The sequence below is a fragment of the Esox lucius genome, chromosome 24 (genome assembly GCF_011004845.1).
Source record: "Esox lucius isolate fEsoLuc1 chromosome 24, fEsoLuc1.pri, whole genome shotgun sequence".
NCBI lineage: Eukaryota > Metazoa > Chordata > Actinopteri > Esociformes > Esocidae > Esox > Esox lucius.
The window spans coordinates 27,059,507-27,077,527 of NC_047592.1; the positions used below are offsets into that span (position 1 = coordinate 27,059,507).

The 18,021-nt window shown below is 41.4% G+C and overlaps 1 protein-coding gene across 2 annotated transcripts in view; it reads right to left on the reverse strand.

Annotated features, from left to right (window-relative positions):
* Positions 1 to 18,021, reverse strand: part of sema4f (sema domain, immunoglobulin domain (Ig), transmembrane domain (TM) and short cytoplasmic domain, (semaphorin) 4F) — a 69,569-nt gene that overhangs the window by 7,137 nt on the left and 44,411 nt on the right. For both annotated transcript variants that reach the window (XM_010887666.5, XM_010887665.5), the window contains exons 2-6: positions 6,914 to 7,065; positions 6,743 to 6,802; positions 1,401 to 1,499; positions 1,092 to 1,203; positions 585 to 704 (exon numbers count right to left, since the gene is read on the reverse strand). In XM_010887666.5, coding sequence (XP_010885968.2) covers positions 585 to 704; positions 1,092 to 1,203; positions 1,401 to 1,499; positions 6,743 to 6,802; positions 6,914 to 7,065 — 543 coding nt within the window. The remainder of the gene's footprint in view (positions 1 to 584; positions 705 to 1,091; positions 1,204 to 1,400; positions 1,500 to 6,742; positions 6,803 to 6,913; positions 7,066 to 18,021) is intronic.

The following is an 18,021-nucleotide window of genomic DNA, read 5'->3' on the forward strand; positions in this document are numbered from 1 at the left end:
AAATTTATTGGAAGCAAGCACAAAATATATATGTATAATTTTATTGTTGCCACAAGCATTTTATATTAAGCTAACTAGCTACTAACTAGCTACTGCTGGCTGGCTAACCACATTAATTGGTTAGCAAATAGCTAATTGTATTACTGTTGATGTTGAAGTAAACATGTACTTTTAAACAATTTGTTACTGACTTGTGCTTTTCAGAAGCAAGCATCAGGAATAACTTCTGCTGCATGAGGAATTGAATTGCTTCTAAACGACCAGCCCAAACAACTAACAACGGCATCCAGGAACATAAATAAATTAACTGGAATTGCATAATCTCTGTGAAACCTATGATTGGTTCACATGACTGAACATTGTGCTTCAGGACCTGGTAAAGGCACAGTGCATAAGACAGAACTGCTTAAAACTGCAGCCATTTATATTAACTGCAGCCATCCGAAATCGTAACTTGGTTGGTAGGTTTTGTCTGCCCCCATGTCTTTTGGGTCTTTCACACAGCAAAAAAATATATATACTTGGTAAGAATAGGGAAGGTGAGTCCATTTTGTTCGGCAAAAGCTGTTTGTGTGTCCTCTTACCACTGAGCCAGTTGATGGATCTTTCAGTGCGGATACGTTCCTGCTCCTGTCCAGTTGCCCGGGAAATATCGAAAAGCGTTCCCAGGAAGTTACTGGTGGCAGCCGTGTACAAGATACCTCCTAGATTGAGAAAAAGGGAGAGAAAGTAAAAGATAGGAAGAGTGTGGGTGTGTGAGGGGGTACTGAAAAAATTTACATCCTTGACATGTGCTTTAGTGCGTATTATTATGTTTGTGTATTATTCTGTGAAAGTAAGCATTGTCCAAAGAGAACAACCCTTGGCAGCATATCTCCTGTTCATGTAATGTAAGTCAGAATGGCCCATAGGGCAGGAACATATCTCATGTTACTATAGTATGATGCAGAATGGCCCGTAGGGCAGGTGGCTATCTCCTGTTACTGTAGCTTGAGAAAGCTTGATGTACAATTACAGCCCCTGAATCAGACATTCTAACCACAAGGCCACTTTGCTCATTGTAAAATCAATGCCTATACATTTATTATTACCTGCCATGACAGCTGTGTAATGCTGGGTGGGTTCAAAGGGACATTTGCCTTTGCCAGTTTCCATCCTCACGCCTCCATCCTCTCCTCGCTCCAGAGAGAGTGAAGACATGTTCTGAAAGAGAGAAAATAGAAAGAAGAGAAAAGAGAAGAAACAAACAAAATGAGAAGAGAGAAATAAAATGTGTGTGCAGGTCTTTGCTTCTTTGCACCTTTAATCAAGTGTGTGTGGGTCATTTTAGTGTGTAAACATGTGCTAACTAGGGTGAGCAAAACATTGGCTACCATGTGTATGTGAAGCTGCAAACTCACCAGGAAGGCACACTGTGGGTCAAACGCATAGGTTCCACAAGCATAGATCTGCCCATCTCCGATGAACTCCAAGAGGCGAATGTAGTTTCTACAGTCACCCTGCAGGGGGAGACAGAGGACAGAGCGTGAGTAAGTACAATTCACCACAGACTTAGTATTTGTTCTGTTTTCAGGATTTGTACAGTAATACAGTAATAATGTAATAATAGTATATACCATTTGCATTTTTACTATTATTCATATGGGTTTCAAGAACATTATCCAATTATGTGAGAGTTTTTATTTTGCTCAGTCATACTGCAAAACAAAGATCTCCCCTCTATCTGCTGACTGTACTTTTCAAGATATTTCTGCCGGACCATGTAACCGAAGCGGATGTCTCTTACTGAGTGACTGACTACCCCTTGTTAAATAGCATAGTGGTTAGAAACACAGACTCTCACGCAGCGGACCAGTGTATGAGTCAAAGCAAATTATGCATTAGGATTTGTTCAGGATACACAGAAACTGGTCACAACCTGTCAGAAGTTATGTTTTTAGTAAACCTAAAATGTTATTGTTTACGGCTATATTCTGACTATTTCTGGTGGATTTTTGAAGTATGCATCCATGCATGCTTTTTGAGTTAGCCTAATATACAGTAGCTCACAACCTCTTGCACAGTAAAAAAAAGAGGGGTTTCCATGATTCTCTCATCTTTTTATTTGACGAAAAGTCAGTTATCGTCACCTATATTGATAGTTATTGTATCAATGTCATTCACGAATAAAAGAAAAACAAGCGTTGTTGTGCCATTAAATTAAATAGCTTTGGGAGTGTAATGTTCAGCTTAAGTCTCGCTAGCAATTGCACAGTTCTTATGACTATTCCAAGTAGTAAGTTAGTAGATACTAGTAAGCCAATTAATGGCTAATAAGCTGTTAAAGCGGCATGTGGCAAAACCCATACAGATCATAGTTGCTATTTGTGGTGGAGGTAAACATTAAAAGAAACATTAGTCAGTTAAACACAATGCTTAATGGTGTCTAGTGAAATATTCAAACTTGGCCTGTTGATAATGTGTGACAAAATAAATACACAGAATGATCTAATGTCAAGACGCTATACTGAAACACAGCATATGTAATGCTTTGTGGCGTAGTGGTTAACGAGACAGACTCTCATGTGGGAGACAAAGGTTCAAATTCAGTGAGGGCAACAACATTCATCCCTTCTAGTTGGAGGCCGACTCAACTAGGCTTGGCTGGCTCCTATTCTTGTTTTTATGTGTGGATTCAAATCCACGCTGCAGCGTACGTGTGTGCCAGAGGCAGTGACTTAGACTGCTGGACTAACCGAAACTACACACACGTTGATAAACCTTTCATTGATTTAGTAAAGATAGTTATTGAACACCCAATGCCCTCATGTGAAAAAGTAATTGCCTCCTTAAATCACCACCAAAAACTGGTTACGCCACCTTTCGCAGCAATGACTGCAATCAAACGCTTCCTGTAGTTATTGATCTGCCTGTCACATTTAGGCTCACTCCTCCATGCAGAACTGATTGAACTCAGTGACATTTGTTGGTTTTTGAGCACTTATTAAGTCCTGCTGCAATATCTCAATGGAGTTAGGGTCTAGAAAGTGACCTCACTATTCCAACTGACTTGTTGTTCAACCATTCTGATTTAGATTTGCTTGTTGGTTTCTGATCATTCTCGTGCGGCATGACCCAGCAGCACTTCAGCATCATCTCACAAGATGATGGCCTGACATTCTCCAGTAGAATTCTCAGTTACACAAACAAATCATGGTGTCCTCAATGATGGCAATTTGTTAGGGTCCTGATGCAGCAGACCTGGAAAATGCCTGTTGTTCCCTGGATGTTTTTCTAGGATTCTTTATGACTTGCTGGATAATTTTACGCCTCGCTCTCTGAGATTTTATTAGGATGACCACTCCTGGGAAGATTCACTCCTGTTCCAGATATTCTTCTTCTGCATAATATTGCCCTGTCAGTGGTGATTTAACAATGGCTTTGTAACCCTTCGCAGACTGATAAGCATCAGCAACTTTTTCCTAGAGATGTTCAGTATATATTTTGATTCCAGCATAATGTAGCATTAAAACCTGTTTTCTGAAAACTGCTATCTGATGACAAGCACCAACGTTGGACAGATTTTTATTGTAAAAATGTTAGAATTTGCAAATGAATCCATCGATTGTTCTGAGCCTCTGTCCGCCTATGTAGATATTCCATAAAATATCAGTCCTTTTGCAGCTGCAATAGTCATTTACAACATTAGCAATGTCTACGATTTTTTGTGTGTAATCATGACAATAAAGTAAACTAATTTAATGCTTGACTAAATAATGATTTTAATTTTAATACAGCTGTCATGTGGAATGTGCCATATGTACTAATGTGACAAAAAAACCTTGAAACGCAAATTCAACGCGACAGAATTTATGAACACTTGCAGTCTGGAGCCCTGTAATACAGAAGTAAAAGGGGCCATCTGCAGCTCAAACAACAACAAATGAATAGTCAAGACACTGTTAAATATCATGGAGGTTCACTCCTTGCATCTACAGCTCTGTCCATTAATTAAAAACTGTGAAAATGCCTCCAGCCGCCCCTCTAAAAGGTCCACACCAAAACTGTGGACTGACCCTTTAAAAGAGGCACAGTAGATGAGCAGAACACTGATGTATTGATAATTGCAAAAAGAAACCAGAGACTCCCTTTGGTGATAGTCATGTGACACTCCTATAACCCCCTCCTTTTATTGAAGGACCCCAACGCTTCAAACCACCATTAGTCCACCTCCCATACCTATGAAGGGTAGGGAACGGTGGTAGTTCTGAACAGCCCTATGGAGGGGCCGACACACTCACTAGTGTATACACAATCACACAGAAAAACATACACACCCATTCCCAGGTCATCTCCAAATCCAAAGGTTCTTTCCTGTTCAGGTCATCTCCAAGTTTCTTTCCTGTTCAGGTCATCTCCAAGGTTCTTTCCTGTTCAGACTACTGACTGCATACAGTAGTATACAGACAAAACAACACAACTACTATCCTTCTTGTTCCTCTCACTCCCTTTCTCCTTCAGTTTCTCTCTCATTCTTTCTGCTTGCCATCCACTGATCAAAAAACAACTCATGTCCTCCTCATTCTTCCTCCCTCTACATCTCCTTCTCTCTCACACACTCTCTCTTTCTCTATCAGCCTCGTCGTGTCTCTCTCTCCTTCTCTCTGTCTCCTTATCATCTCTCCATTCATTAAATGTCCATTTTTCTGGGCTGTATTGGCATGGGGAATGTCAACGAGTCACAAATCATGCTGCTGTGATTGTACATTGTGGTACGCATAACATTATGAGAGTTTGTCAATGTTTCATTTGATTTCAAATTCTTTAAAGGTCTGTATGATCTGAGGGAAATATGTGTCTCTAATGTTGTCTTATATTTGTCTGGCCCTGATATTTGTCTGGCCCTGGCATTCTTTCAATAACAAGGCCATGTTCACCAAGTTAGTGCAAAGCCAAGGTATTCCTTAAAGGAACCATATGTAAGATTTGCATTGTACTAGTAGCATAAACACCTTCATGAATGAGTAAAACACAACATTTCTGCCCTACAAAACTGTTTAGAGTGCCTGACATATTCCCCATTGAAATGTTCTCTCCTGTTGTGGAAATTACCAGAAACGAAGAAGAGAAGTCTGAATACCCAAATTGAACCTCCACATGCCAGCCTGTCAGTTTGCATTGACTTGTAATCTCTTCATACTCGCTTTAGACACTCGAGTACTGTCCTTCCCACCCTAAACCACCCTGGACTTGTTATGACTATTCCAGTATGTTTGTTAAGTTGTGTCATGTCTGATAAATTGTAGAGGCAGGAGTATACACAGTGTACCTTCAGTTTTGTCACACTGTTACTGTACATTTTAATTAAAATATAAAATCACTAAAATAATGGCAGTACACTGTAAGAATGTGTGACGTTTGTAAACTGAATCAAAGTGTCTAAAATTAACATAAGCACTTAAAATGTAAGATAGAACCGGATAGTAATCTTTTCCTATTTATTTTACAACCGGCAGAACACCTGTAACTCACAATTACTCAGCTTTTAAACACTAGTTAAAAAAGAAGGGCTTGGAATTACTGCAAGTGTTGTACAAGATTAGTTGGTTAACATAGTATTTTTTGTAAATCCCACATAAATTGTCTTGAGTGCAGGCCATTAGTGATAGAATTGTTAAACATGGTTCTTTGGGCACCAGGATATTGTGACTTGCACGTTTCATGTGGCCACCAAGCCAGTTTCACACTTAACAATGTCAGATATAACTAGGTCACAGCAAAACGCTGTATGTGGTCATAAAAGGTCGGATTTTAATTCAAACAAAATCAATTAGGCAGTCTCTCTATATACAGTTCAAGAGAGTAAGTTATTTAATGTAACAACTGTGTCTTTTCCATTAACAAATGCAGTCATGGATGAGTAACTCAAATTCACTTGCAAGCCTTGTTGGGAAATTGGCAACTAAGGGATCCACCCAACACTCTCAAAACAACACCCGCAGCCAGTGTTTAGAAGTTAAATGGTGCTGAATAAATATGTACTGGGGTTTATTTTCTAAACCCATCTATTTTCATAAAAATTCTAAATGCACTGATACGTTTAAAAAGTGTTACAGAATTGTGTTTAGTTACAGTATGTGTTAAAATCCGAAACAATTGGTTTTCACAGCCTATTTTCTATTGTTGCTTCATGTACGGTAATTATACATCTGCATACATCTGCAAAAAATGGACTTTGCTAAAAGACAAGTCTGTCTCTTCTCTCTCCGTGCTAACCACGTATCACTGCACAACAACATGTTGTGTTCCAACTCCTCTCCTGCTTCCCTCTGCCTCCCCCACCCTCCCTCCCTCCCTTTCTCCCTCCCTCCCTCCCTCCCTCCCTGTAGATGATATGTGCATAGAGTTTTCCATGATGTATTCATGACTGCATGTGGTTCAATGGCATTATTGTATTTAGTACCCCAGTCAGTGCTATTTGTCTGGTACTGCTACGCTCTGTGTCTCATTCCGTGTACGTGCATGTTTATGTGTGTGTGTGTTTGTGCCTGTGTGCGTGCTGTAGTCAATAAAGAGCTTCTGTCCGCTGTCGGGTCAGGACACACACTGTAATACTGCAACACAACGTACCAAGCCTACACACACAAACAGGCAAACACTCAGAAATGCCATTCACTAAAATGAACATATGCACACAAGACACCCAAATGCACAAGCCTAGAAAGATATAGATTCACAATTTGCGTGCAAACACACTTCTTACCTCTGTTTTCCCCTTGGCCATACATGACTTCTTCTTGTCATCAGGAACATCCCACACAATCTAAAAAGAGAGAGTGAAAGATTTCAAGGCATTTTGATCTTTTCAGTTTTACTCACACACACAAAAAAACACCAAACCCACCCTCCCCTTAACACACACACACTCCCTCACCGGGGCTGATTTCTGTGCAAGGTTGTTGGTGTCCACAGCCAATATGGCATCTTTTGCACCCAGGAAGAGAACCCCTGACGAACGGTCTAACAGAAAGGTGCTGAAGTTCGCCACTCCGTTGTAATTCTTCGGCCCCAGCATATTGTTCAAATCTGTCAGAGTGATGAAAGAGAGAGAGGGTTGGTTTAACTACAGATAGGAAATTGGAGTTTGGTCCAGGTGAGTTTTTTAAACATGTTTTAAATGTTGTCAGGTGACCTACTGTTTAGAGCATCTGACCAGTAACCAAAGATTGCTATTTCGAAAAATATGTTCTGTCCCGAAGAAAGACAGGTGAACCTTTTGCACACCAGGTTATTAATGTATTCTCAATCACCTTACCTGGTAAAGTAAGGGATAAAATAGAAAACACCCCCAAAAAATCGGAATCTCCCAATGACTCTTTTTCAGTCTATTTGTGTCTTTTAAATTTGTGGCTCAGTTCTTGGAATGTGGACTGGAACTTACAGGTGTCACACATGCCCGACAACAAAAAATAGACACACACACAAACACACACACACACACACACACAGTCATGATGGGAGGTTAAGAACTGTCCATAATTCCTGGAGATGAAAGCAGACTGCGTAACTCAGTTGTTGTTTTAGTACACGTACTGTATATATGCACTCACACCCAGAAGATTGTGTAACCTTTGTGTGACAGACAGAACAGAACACTGTGATAATACCTGGCTAATACTCTGTACATACACAGCCACAGACTGAAATGGGCCCTTCTATTTATGAATCGGTTAAGAAATTAACTTTGAAAATTATGACAGAAGTAATCACATGAGTAACATTATGGCATATTTTCAGACAAACACCGTAACAACAAAAAATATTGACATTTATTGTCTAAAAAATGACTTGGTAATATATTGTGTTCAATCATTTTATTCAAATTTGCTTTAATTGTTTTGCATTGTCCAGATGATGCCTGTAATTAAGCACTTCAAAGTAAGGTAACCTGTTACCAAACAAAAATTTGAATAAAGGGTGAAAAAGAATCTCCATAAGGGCTGCTTCTTCACTGCCCTATTTACACCCTGTCTAATAACAACCATTGCCCTTGCTTGATCCAGGTTCAGATAATCAATAGAGGGTTCTAAAATGGCTGGAGATGAGAGATGTAAGACGATGATCAGGAGTCAGTTTTGCATTTCTCCCATGATTTGTTACAGTGACGTCTGGGTTGGAGGACAAGCTGATCTGATTTAGTTGCGTTAAACAGAGCTAGTGGAAACTCTTCAAAAATCGTCTGTGCAATTGATAAGGCCTTTAACCAACACCATGTTTAGCAGTAAAGACCCGCAGGCTTTGGCTTCACTAAAGAACCCTGAAACACGATGGTGAACAGATGAACGTGTGTTCTGTTCTGGAATGTCTAGGATTCTGGAATGTCAGCCCAGATTTTAGCATTCTAACACGGACCAGCCTGGCTATATCTGATAGAGGGAACATAAAACCCTCCAATAGAACTTTGAATCGCTAATAATAGTTACATATTAACTATTTATTTTGCTAAAGTAATACAGTACATTGTGTATTTGGACCGTGAGGTATTCAATGGGATACACAGGCATGCACACAAGCAGAGACTCTCTCACACACACACACAAACGCACACACAGACACACACAGAGTACCAGCCTCTATAACACCCTCTTCTCCTCCACTTTCTCCCTTCCAACTAATTTCAAACGTATGCCCCTTCCTTCCTTCTTCTCTTCTTTCACTCATCCAGCTAACATCTGTCCATCTGTTCCTGACAGCTCTGCTGCCAGATGACAAACACCCCCGTTTCAAATACTCCTTCATGGCCTCTGTCCATCTAAATGACTGACAGGCTGATACATCCACACACAGACACAAATGTATGCACATATGCATGCATACAGGGACGCTGGTGCACCCGTGCACACACACAGGAACACACATACACACACACACACACACACACACACACACACACAGACTCACAGACATTCATGGTTCTGACATGGGCCAAAGGCAAGGACAAAGTTCCAGACAAACGTCCTTGGGTGCTATCCCTCTAGGTGACATCCCAGACACAAACACACACACACACACAGACACACACAAACAAACAAACATACACTTCACACCCACTGTGATTCCAGCTCCTAGAGTTATGCCATCTGCCCATCCCACACAAAAACAAGAAAGAACTGAGAGGGTAGGAAAAGCAAGAGACAGAAGAGGAAGAGGAATGTGATACTGAGGCTAGAGAGGACGGCAGATAAGAAAAGGAGGAATATAGAGAAGATGAGTAGAGAGAATAGAGAGCATCAAAGAAAGAGAGAAGCAGAGGAGAGTGGGAGAGGAGTAAAGGAAAAACAAATAGAGGTGGGGAGTTAGAGAAGCAGAGCTCACTCCTATACAACTGTTTCTACTAACCCTCCTCTTCTTTTTACATTTGTCATTTGCTCTAGTAAAGCCGAGAAAATGCAGCGTCAGTCCTTTACTTGCTCCCTTCACTTCTTCAGACAGTTGACCTACTTAGTCTTTCGTTCAGAGTCCTCACTTTTCTCTATAAAACTCAGAGGCTGTCCTAAAATGACTCTGTCTTTACTTTTTTTACCCGTGGTCCTTTTAATTCTGTACGTTGTTACATACACTTTCAGTCAGGTTGACTGGGGAGTATGTTTGTGTGTGTGTGTGTTGAAATATATAAATAATGAATAACAATTTAACACTAGTACTAAATGGTTAGTGCCAAAAGGGGACCATGTGGGCAGTCTGGGTGGCCACTGAGTAATTAACATTATGGCTTTGGGGGTAGAAGCTGCATTCTTGACACTCCATCATCTTGATGACGTCAGAGGAGAGGTTGTCCTAGCACCACACCACCAGCTCTCTGATCCCCTCCTTGTTGGCTGCCTTGTCATCACTGGTGATCAAACCTATGCATTCTGAGCCAAGCAATCACTTCGCAATCACTTCGCAATCACTATGCAATCACTATGCAATCACTATGCAATCATTGTGCCCACAGTAACTCCCAATAGACCCAAGTGGAAAGACAGGCTAGGACACAACTGGCTAATATACACACATTTCTATTTTTTTACGTTATCAACATGTGTTTTGCTACCGTCATGTTTTGTGCTTTGTGTGGAACCTAGGAAGGCTGCTTTGACAATGTCTAATGCCAATACATACAAAAAAATAAATGTTATACAAATGTTTCTTCTTGTCCATCCCAATGTCCATCTTTCCATTATTGCCTCGCAAACAGAAGGTGCAAAGACCAAAACGTTTACACCGAAGCCCACGGCAGCCAGGAAGTTTTGAGCTAGCACATGCCCCCTGGAGGAGAAAGCATTCCACCGGCAACAACCATGATTGAGCTCACGGGCAAGTGACCAACCACAAGGAGTCACTAGAGAGTGATGAGACACGGCAGCCTTGTCTGACATCAACCTGCTCTGAGCCAAATTGCACCACCCAATGCTGGAGCCCCAGGCATTGTCAGATCGGTACGTGTAGGATTTGACCACCTAGTCTCAGGGATGCAGATATATATGGAGACCTAGCGAATTTTACCACATGATTTGATAACCATTAAAAGAAGTACGCCACAGTAACTCCAAACCTGTGCCTCTGCTCCATATTTCTTACCTTTGTCCTTTCCTCTCTGCATTTTCCTCAACCTTTTCTTTGCTCCCCATCGTTCCCTCTCCTCACCCTTTTCTTTGCTCCCCATCGTTCCCTCTCCTCACCCTTTTCTTTGCTCCCCATCGTTCCCTCTCCTCACCCTTTTCTTTGCTCCCCCTCGTTCCCTCTCCTCACCCTTTTCTCTATGGTGTCTGGTTTATTGACAGGTTGAGGAATGGACTACATAATTCATCATTCACCCCAGCATGTTTTTTGACCCCATTTCCTGGTTCCTTTCTCGGGTGTCTCAAATCGCACCCTTCTCCCTACGTAGGGCACTAGTCAAAAGGTCAAAAGGAGTGGACAATAAAGGGAAAAAGGGTCATTTTGGGAGTCCTCCCTGGTTCTGCCAAATCCTGTATTGCCCTGCAGTGTCCCTGCAGCACCAGTCAGAACATAGTTTATTAAACCCGCAGGAAACATGCAAACACGCGCACACACACACGCATGCACACACACCTGCACCCACATACAAACATTCCAACTATATAAATTACCTCCCAGTGTCCCGTTCATGTTGAATGCGTAATGAATGAACGATTAAAGAGAGAGAAAGTGAAATCGTGAAAGAGGGGATGAGGGACAGAATGGGTGAAGGTATTCTGGGGCTTGTCATTAGAGTAAACTGGACACAACTGTTTTCCTGGACCAGAACCACAGTGCATCCCTTTGGTTTCAACTTGAAAAGTATTGTATTCTTACTGTTGTGCTGTATAAATGAATTGCCCCCTTGGGGATAATAAAAGCTCTACTGTACTATGCAATAGACGGTCTTAAGTAGGGCGGGGAATTGCCAGGAACCACAAGATACGACACTATTACGATACTTACTGTATGTCCCAAGATGTTACAGTATGCATTGATTCTTTACTAATTGCGATTTGATACGATGACGTTAATGTTATCCATTGTTCCAAACATTGCTCACCATGTCGGCTGCAAAAGCGGCAAGAGCCATGAGAAAAAATATGTTTTTAAATGTAACAAATGTTTGGTCATTAGCTTAGTTGATCAGTTCTTAGGTCTTACGCTGCTATACTATTGTACTGGGGGATTGGGTCAGTTCTCCTTCTCCACTATAAGTCGTTGTTGATATGAGGAATGAATTTTCAGAATTTCCCAATTTCCTCCTGTTTAGGAGAACATGAGGTCCTGGTCCACACCTGCGGAGTGCCTGATTTGGGGGGCACGTTGCTGTCCCTGTCCTTGTTCTTCTGCTCATATTCCTGACCTAGTCTGAATTTAAATAGACTCTGGATGTAGCCCACATGCATTCATTAATTATTCCAATTGGACTCTTAATATCTCACCCAGCACAGCCAGAAGAGGACTGGTCACCACTCTGAGCCTGGGTCCTCTCTAGGTTTCTTCCTAAAATTCGGCCTTCTTAGGGAGTTTTTCCTAGTCACTGAAATTCAACACTTGTTGTTCGCTCCTTGGGGTTTCTGTAAAAGCACTTTGTGACAACTGCTGTTGTAAAAAGGGCTTTATAAATAAATTTGATTGATTGATTGATTGATTCAGTGGTTGACTCAATTCAGCGCACCTGGTCTTCCATGTTGGTTAAATGACAATCAGGCATACCCTGCAGCTGGCCAGGATCAGAGTTGCCTATCCTGGCCCTATCTGTATCCTGCATGTTGATTCTGTTTCCTGCTATTAGGACACACACACATTGGTTTGTCTTTCTATCCTTGTGGAGACATGAGACCTTACCCTGACTCAGATATACAAGTTCCCTATTCCTGAGCCATAAACCTAACCCTAACCTTAACCTCAATAACTTAACCTTTATGTCAAAACTCGACCAAACCCTGAAGCCTAATGCTAAACCATACCGGTAACACCTAAAACAAAAAAGAACAATAATTTGAACTCTATTCCCAATTGCCTGCTTTTTCCTAAATATAACATGAAAATATATTAAACATATGAATATATAATATTACATAATACTATCAATGACAACATTTTCACTAGTGGAGACCATTTTTACTATCTTTTTGCAATCTTAGGTCCCCACTTAGACAGGCATTGGACACACAAACACACACACAAGCTGAACGTCCTGTGTTGAGACAGGACACAGCTGGCTAAAGAGTGTTTTTACCCCTCTCTCCTCTCCCCCTTACCTCCTCTTTACTCACCCTCTCTCCTCTCCCCCTTACCTCCTCTTTACTCACCCTCTCTCCTCTCCCCCTTACCTCCTCTTTATCTTTACTCACCCTCTCTCCCTGATCCTCATCACATCTGCAGCTGAGTAAGCATCTATCCAAGGTATTATAATGTAATATGATTATTATATTAATGAGTGTTCCACTATGCTTTTATTTAGTAACAGGTTTTATAAAATAATCTACAAGCCCTGAGCCAATGTTTCATGTGTAGGCATGAGCCTTTATGAGTGAATGTGTGTTTGTGAGTTTGCAGGCATGTGTGTTTGGTCAACAGCAGTGACTGTCACTTGTGCTTAACCGTATTGAATTTGATCAATGACAGAGGCGGGTTTTCCAAATACATCCAGTTTCTGGTGTGTGTGTGTGTGTTTGTCTGTGTATATTTGAGTAAATAAGTGCCCTTCTCTTACCAAGTTCTAAGGCTTGCATTGTATGCAAATAGTGAAGGATATGCAGCTGTGAGTTCTTGATATTATTGCAGAAGTAGGAGTTATGCGGAAAGGTCATCACTGCACCAGCTTACAAAAAACAGAGGTTGAACATTTTTGTTTTTCATTTTTGTTTATCCCAAAGGTCTTGTATCTGCTACAGTACACATACCACTGAATATGGGTTTTACTGGCCTACAGCTATTACACCATCCAAAAACCCGCAAAAGAGTAAATGTATACATTTGGTATCAAAAAGGTACATACTTTAATTGCAAGAACAAATGATCGACCACCAGAAAAACAAGTGCCAGAGATAATACAGACCAGGCTAAATGCCCTGAATGTCTGGTGATTCCTGAGGAGTAAACGTTCTAGAGTGATTCACGTTTGTTAGTCATCGTTGCTAAGTACATGAGACTATGACACGTCAGTAGGTTAAGACATCAAAAATATACCGCCATGATATGATATCAGACCTGCATTTGAGTTCCCTACCCTAGGGGTATTTAGCAATACACACACACACGCACACACACTCTAGAGACAAGGGATTAGTAGGCATTAAGATGAAGAGGTAAGAGGGAAGGAAGCAAGGTAGGGGAGAGACAGGGAGAGAGAGAGGAAGGAGTCACAGAGGCGATGTAGGGGTGACGGGTTCAGAGAGGTGCATCAGTATTCAAACCTCTTTCTCTCTCATTATTACTCTCTTTTTCTCCCTCACTTTTAGTTTAGCATTTTTTTTCTCTATTTCTCTCTTGGGACAGGGTGTTCAGGGGTATAGAAATGCATCGCCCCCTTCTTCTTCTCCTCCCTCTCTCTCCCTCTCTCTCTCTCTCCTTCCCCCTCTCTCTCTCTCTCTCTCTCTCTCTCTCCCTCTCCCCTTCTCTCTCTCTCTCTCTCTCTCTCTCTCCCCTGCTTGGGGATGATAAGCAGTTGCAGCGCAGCACTAATCAGGCTTGCCCTAAATTCGCCCATGCCCAAGAGGATTAGTGTGTGCATTGGTGTGTATGTGTATGGGTGTGTGTCTGTGTGTGCGCGCTGTAGGTTTACAGGCCTCCTGCCTTGAGCGTTAATCCACTATTGCAGAGCAGGCAAGTGCAGCCTAGAGACACCTTCGACCAGTATGTAAGGATGTGTGAATGTGTGTGTGTGTGTGTGTGGTGGGGGGGCAGGGGGTGTACATGGGTATAAGCAGCAGGCAAGTGCAGCCGGGAGAACCCACAACCATTGAGTGTTACAGTACCGCCAATGTTTGATGTTTGACAAAGCATTTTTGAGATTCTACTTGGAAAGCAATACACAGTATATAAGAAAATCATATTCTGTAAATATTATTTTCAATTATTATTTATTACAAACATGGTCAAGGGCTTTTCAAATCTTACCCTACAAAGTCTGGAGCCTGTTGTTTTTCTGTCAGTTAATAAAAGTGACCGATTCAGTGTTAGATACCAGGAGGTTCAAACCCCATGATATAAAAATTGTCTGAAATTGGTGATATGAGAGATTTTAAACGAGTTAGTTAGATACATGAATGCTGAATGGATGACAGCCACAGTGTTTAAGGCCGTTTGTATACAATGGTTTTGACAAAAATGGAACTAGTGCACGGTTCTAACGCGTTACTTCCCATTGTATAATTGCAATAAGGCACCTCAAGTGTTGGTGGTATACGGACAATATACAATTGTTAAGGACGGTAATCCCATCACTCCTTGTAGCATTGCTGCAATGAACAACACACACACACATATCTTTCACACTACACTTCACATCCTAATTTCAGTCACCTTACTGTTTTCGGGAGTTCAACATAAAGACTAAATATTAGAGTGGGACCTCATAACACAAATAGCTCAGAACTGAGTTAGACTGTATGTCATTGAAATATGAATAGCAATACACCTCCAAACAACCTCAACAAGAAGTACAAAGAATACTTGTGTCATTAAGGGATCATCAATGAAGCTATGGGCTGAACTATGTCTAAAACTGAAATAAAAATGAACAAAAGGAATGAACCAAACGAACATTCTGGAAACCCACACAGAGCCATTTAAAATGTTAAAACACTGTGAAAAGGGGGATTGTAAATAACTCGTATGAGGGCTGGACTCTTGATGGAGTATGAGATCGTATGAGATTGTAATAAACGGTGGGAATAAAATCAATAGATGTTGTTCTTGTTGTTTGTTTGTCCCATGGTGTTTTTAAGCACTTCCTTCTGGGATAACAAACCGAAAAGGGATCAGGGTATTTGGTTGAAGGGCATGATGGGATAGGGGTAATATTGGGGTATCAGACTCTATAAGAGATTAACCTAAATTCTACCCTATAATCTACAACGCAAAACACCTCTGGAACACGACAACAACAAGCCAAAATGCACCCAAAAAACACCCTAACTAATAGATAGTAGATTAGAAGGGAAGCAAATAATCAGGTCTTGCAGTTAATGTGTTGGATGCAGGAAAAATGGGCAGGAGTAAAGACCTGAGCAACTTTGACAAGGGCCAAATTGTTATGGCCAGACAACTGGGTCAGAGCATCTCTGAAACAGTGAGGCGTTTGGGGTGCTCCGGGTAAGTTACTGGTGGAACGGGATTTTGACCCGTTTTAGATTAATTCCAAATAGTCAATGAATTAATGTTACAAATGAATTTAATATATAAAGATAGTATTACAATTACATACAAGTATCCAAGATAAAAGTTCTCTGGAGATTGAAAATGCAGGCAGGAGTGTGGAAAATGTAAAAGAGTCCTTTCCCAAACTCCACTCTGGTTATATCCCCTAACGAAAGGTGTGGGGGTTGGTTTACTGATGCAAGGATAACAAAACTAGTCCTGAAGAATAAACCCCTTATCTACAGGCTCTGTGCACAAGCGTATGGACGAACTTCCGCTTTAGCCAGATGTCGGCATATCATTTTCCGGTTTACGTAAGGCGATCACCCGCGTCGCCCAAAATTTCTGTTTTTAGTAGATGTCTCCAAGACCTGCCTAAAATAAGCATTAGTGATGTCCATCGAATTGTTGATGCCTGGTCCCCTGCTCCAACAAGCAAGCGGAACAAGGGATTCAAACTCTATGTATCGAGTTATCTGCACAACTACGAGGGTAAGTAGTTTACTGTGGTGTGCCGGCCGGCCGTTGGCTAAGCTAGTTAGCGACGTGTTCCTTTTTAGTGTAGTATTAGGCAGGACAATAGAACGCATACAAATTCACCCTAGCCTCAAAAACGGCAAAAGAAAGCCGGCTGAGCTGGAACGCTGGCTGAGCTGGAACGCTAGCACGTTCCTATAACAAGTGAATTGAAACAAACCTTCATTCAGCCTCTTCTAACCTGAATGAAGCTTAAAATTCCATAGCCTCAAAAAAGCACCAAAACAGGTCTCCACTTTTATTTTACTACTGTAACCTCATTTCACAACGAAACTGAAAAATAACAACTGGCATAGGAAGTAAACATCTGGTCCTATATGGTATTAATTGCGCTTAAACCTGCGTTACATGGAAGTATATAAAAAAATCGCCTTTTCTGACTATTTCTAGTGTAGCGTTTGAAGTCATTGAATGGCGCAAGCCATATTTTATTACAAAGAGGACATTCTCCTGATTAAAATGATGCCCAACTTGTACCTTGAAACTTAAATGAGTCACGTACATTATATTTATTTTTTTCCGTACAACAGCATCACTCATCTTGTTGTGAGTTTAGGTGTTTACTAATGCGGATGAGTATTAGTAAGTAAACCGGAAACTGCAACACCCACTTCTAAACACGCTGGTGCACAGAGTCTATTAGGGACACATTTCAATCTGTTCTGGGGCCATCTCATATGACACAGTAATGTTTTCTCGAGAAGCAACCAAGCTAGGCAATAACATGCAAACCATTTGTCCCGGTATTCACACCTTAACGAAACAACTGTTAATCGTATACATTCCAATGATTGCCTACTAGGATAGAAATGAAGTACATAGGTATACATGTCTATAATAAATAATGAAGAATCACTGAATATGTAAATAAACATAGAATAGAAATGTTTCGGTTCCTTCAGGACAAACCACAAACCGGTGACAGGGTGTTGGGCGCCCAAGGCTCATCGATGTGTGAGGGAAGGAAGGCTGTCCTGCCGGGATTGAACCGATAGAAAGTCTTCTGTGGCACAAGTCACAGAAAATAATAATGATGGTTACGGGGGAAATGTGTCACAACACAGAGCACATCACACTCTGATGCGTATGGGGCTGCATAGCTGCAGACTGTTTAGTGTCCATGATGACCCCTGTCCACCATTAAATGCGCCTACAACGGGCATGTGAGTGTCGGAACTGGACCTTGGAGCAGTGGAAGAATGATGTCTGGTCTGATGAGTCCTGTTTTCTTTTACATCACGTGGGTGGCTGTGTACATTTGTGCTTTTTACCTGGGGAAGTGGCACCAGGATGCACTGTAGGAAGACGAAAAGCCAGTGGTGGGAGAGTGATGCTCTGGACAATGTTCTGCTGGGAAACCCTGGGACAGGGCATTCATGTGGATGTCAATTTGTCACGTGCCAATGCTGCTAAACACTCTTGCAGACAGGTACACCACTTCATGGCAATGGTATTCCCTAACAGCAAGGGCATCTTTCAGCTGAATGATGCGCCCTGCCACACTGCACACATTGTTCAGGAACATGATGAAGAGTTCAAGGTGTTGCCCTGGCCTCCAAATTATCCAGATCTCAATCTGGGATGTGCTGGACCAACAAGTCTGATCCATGG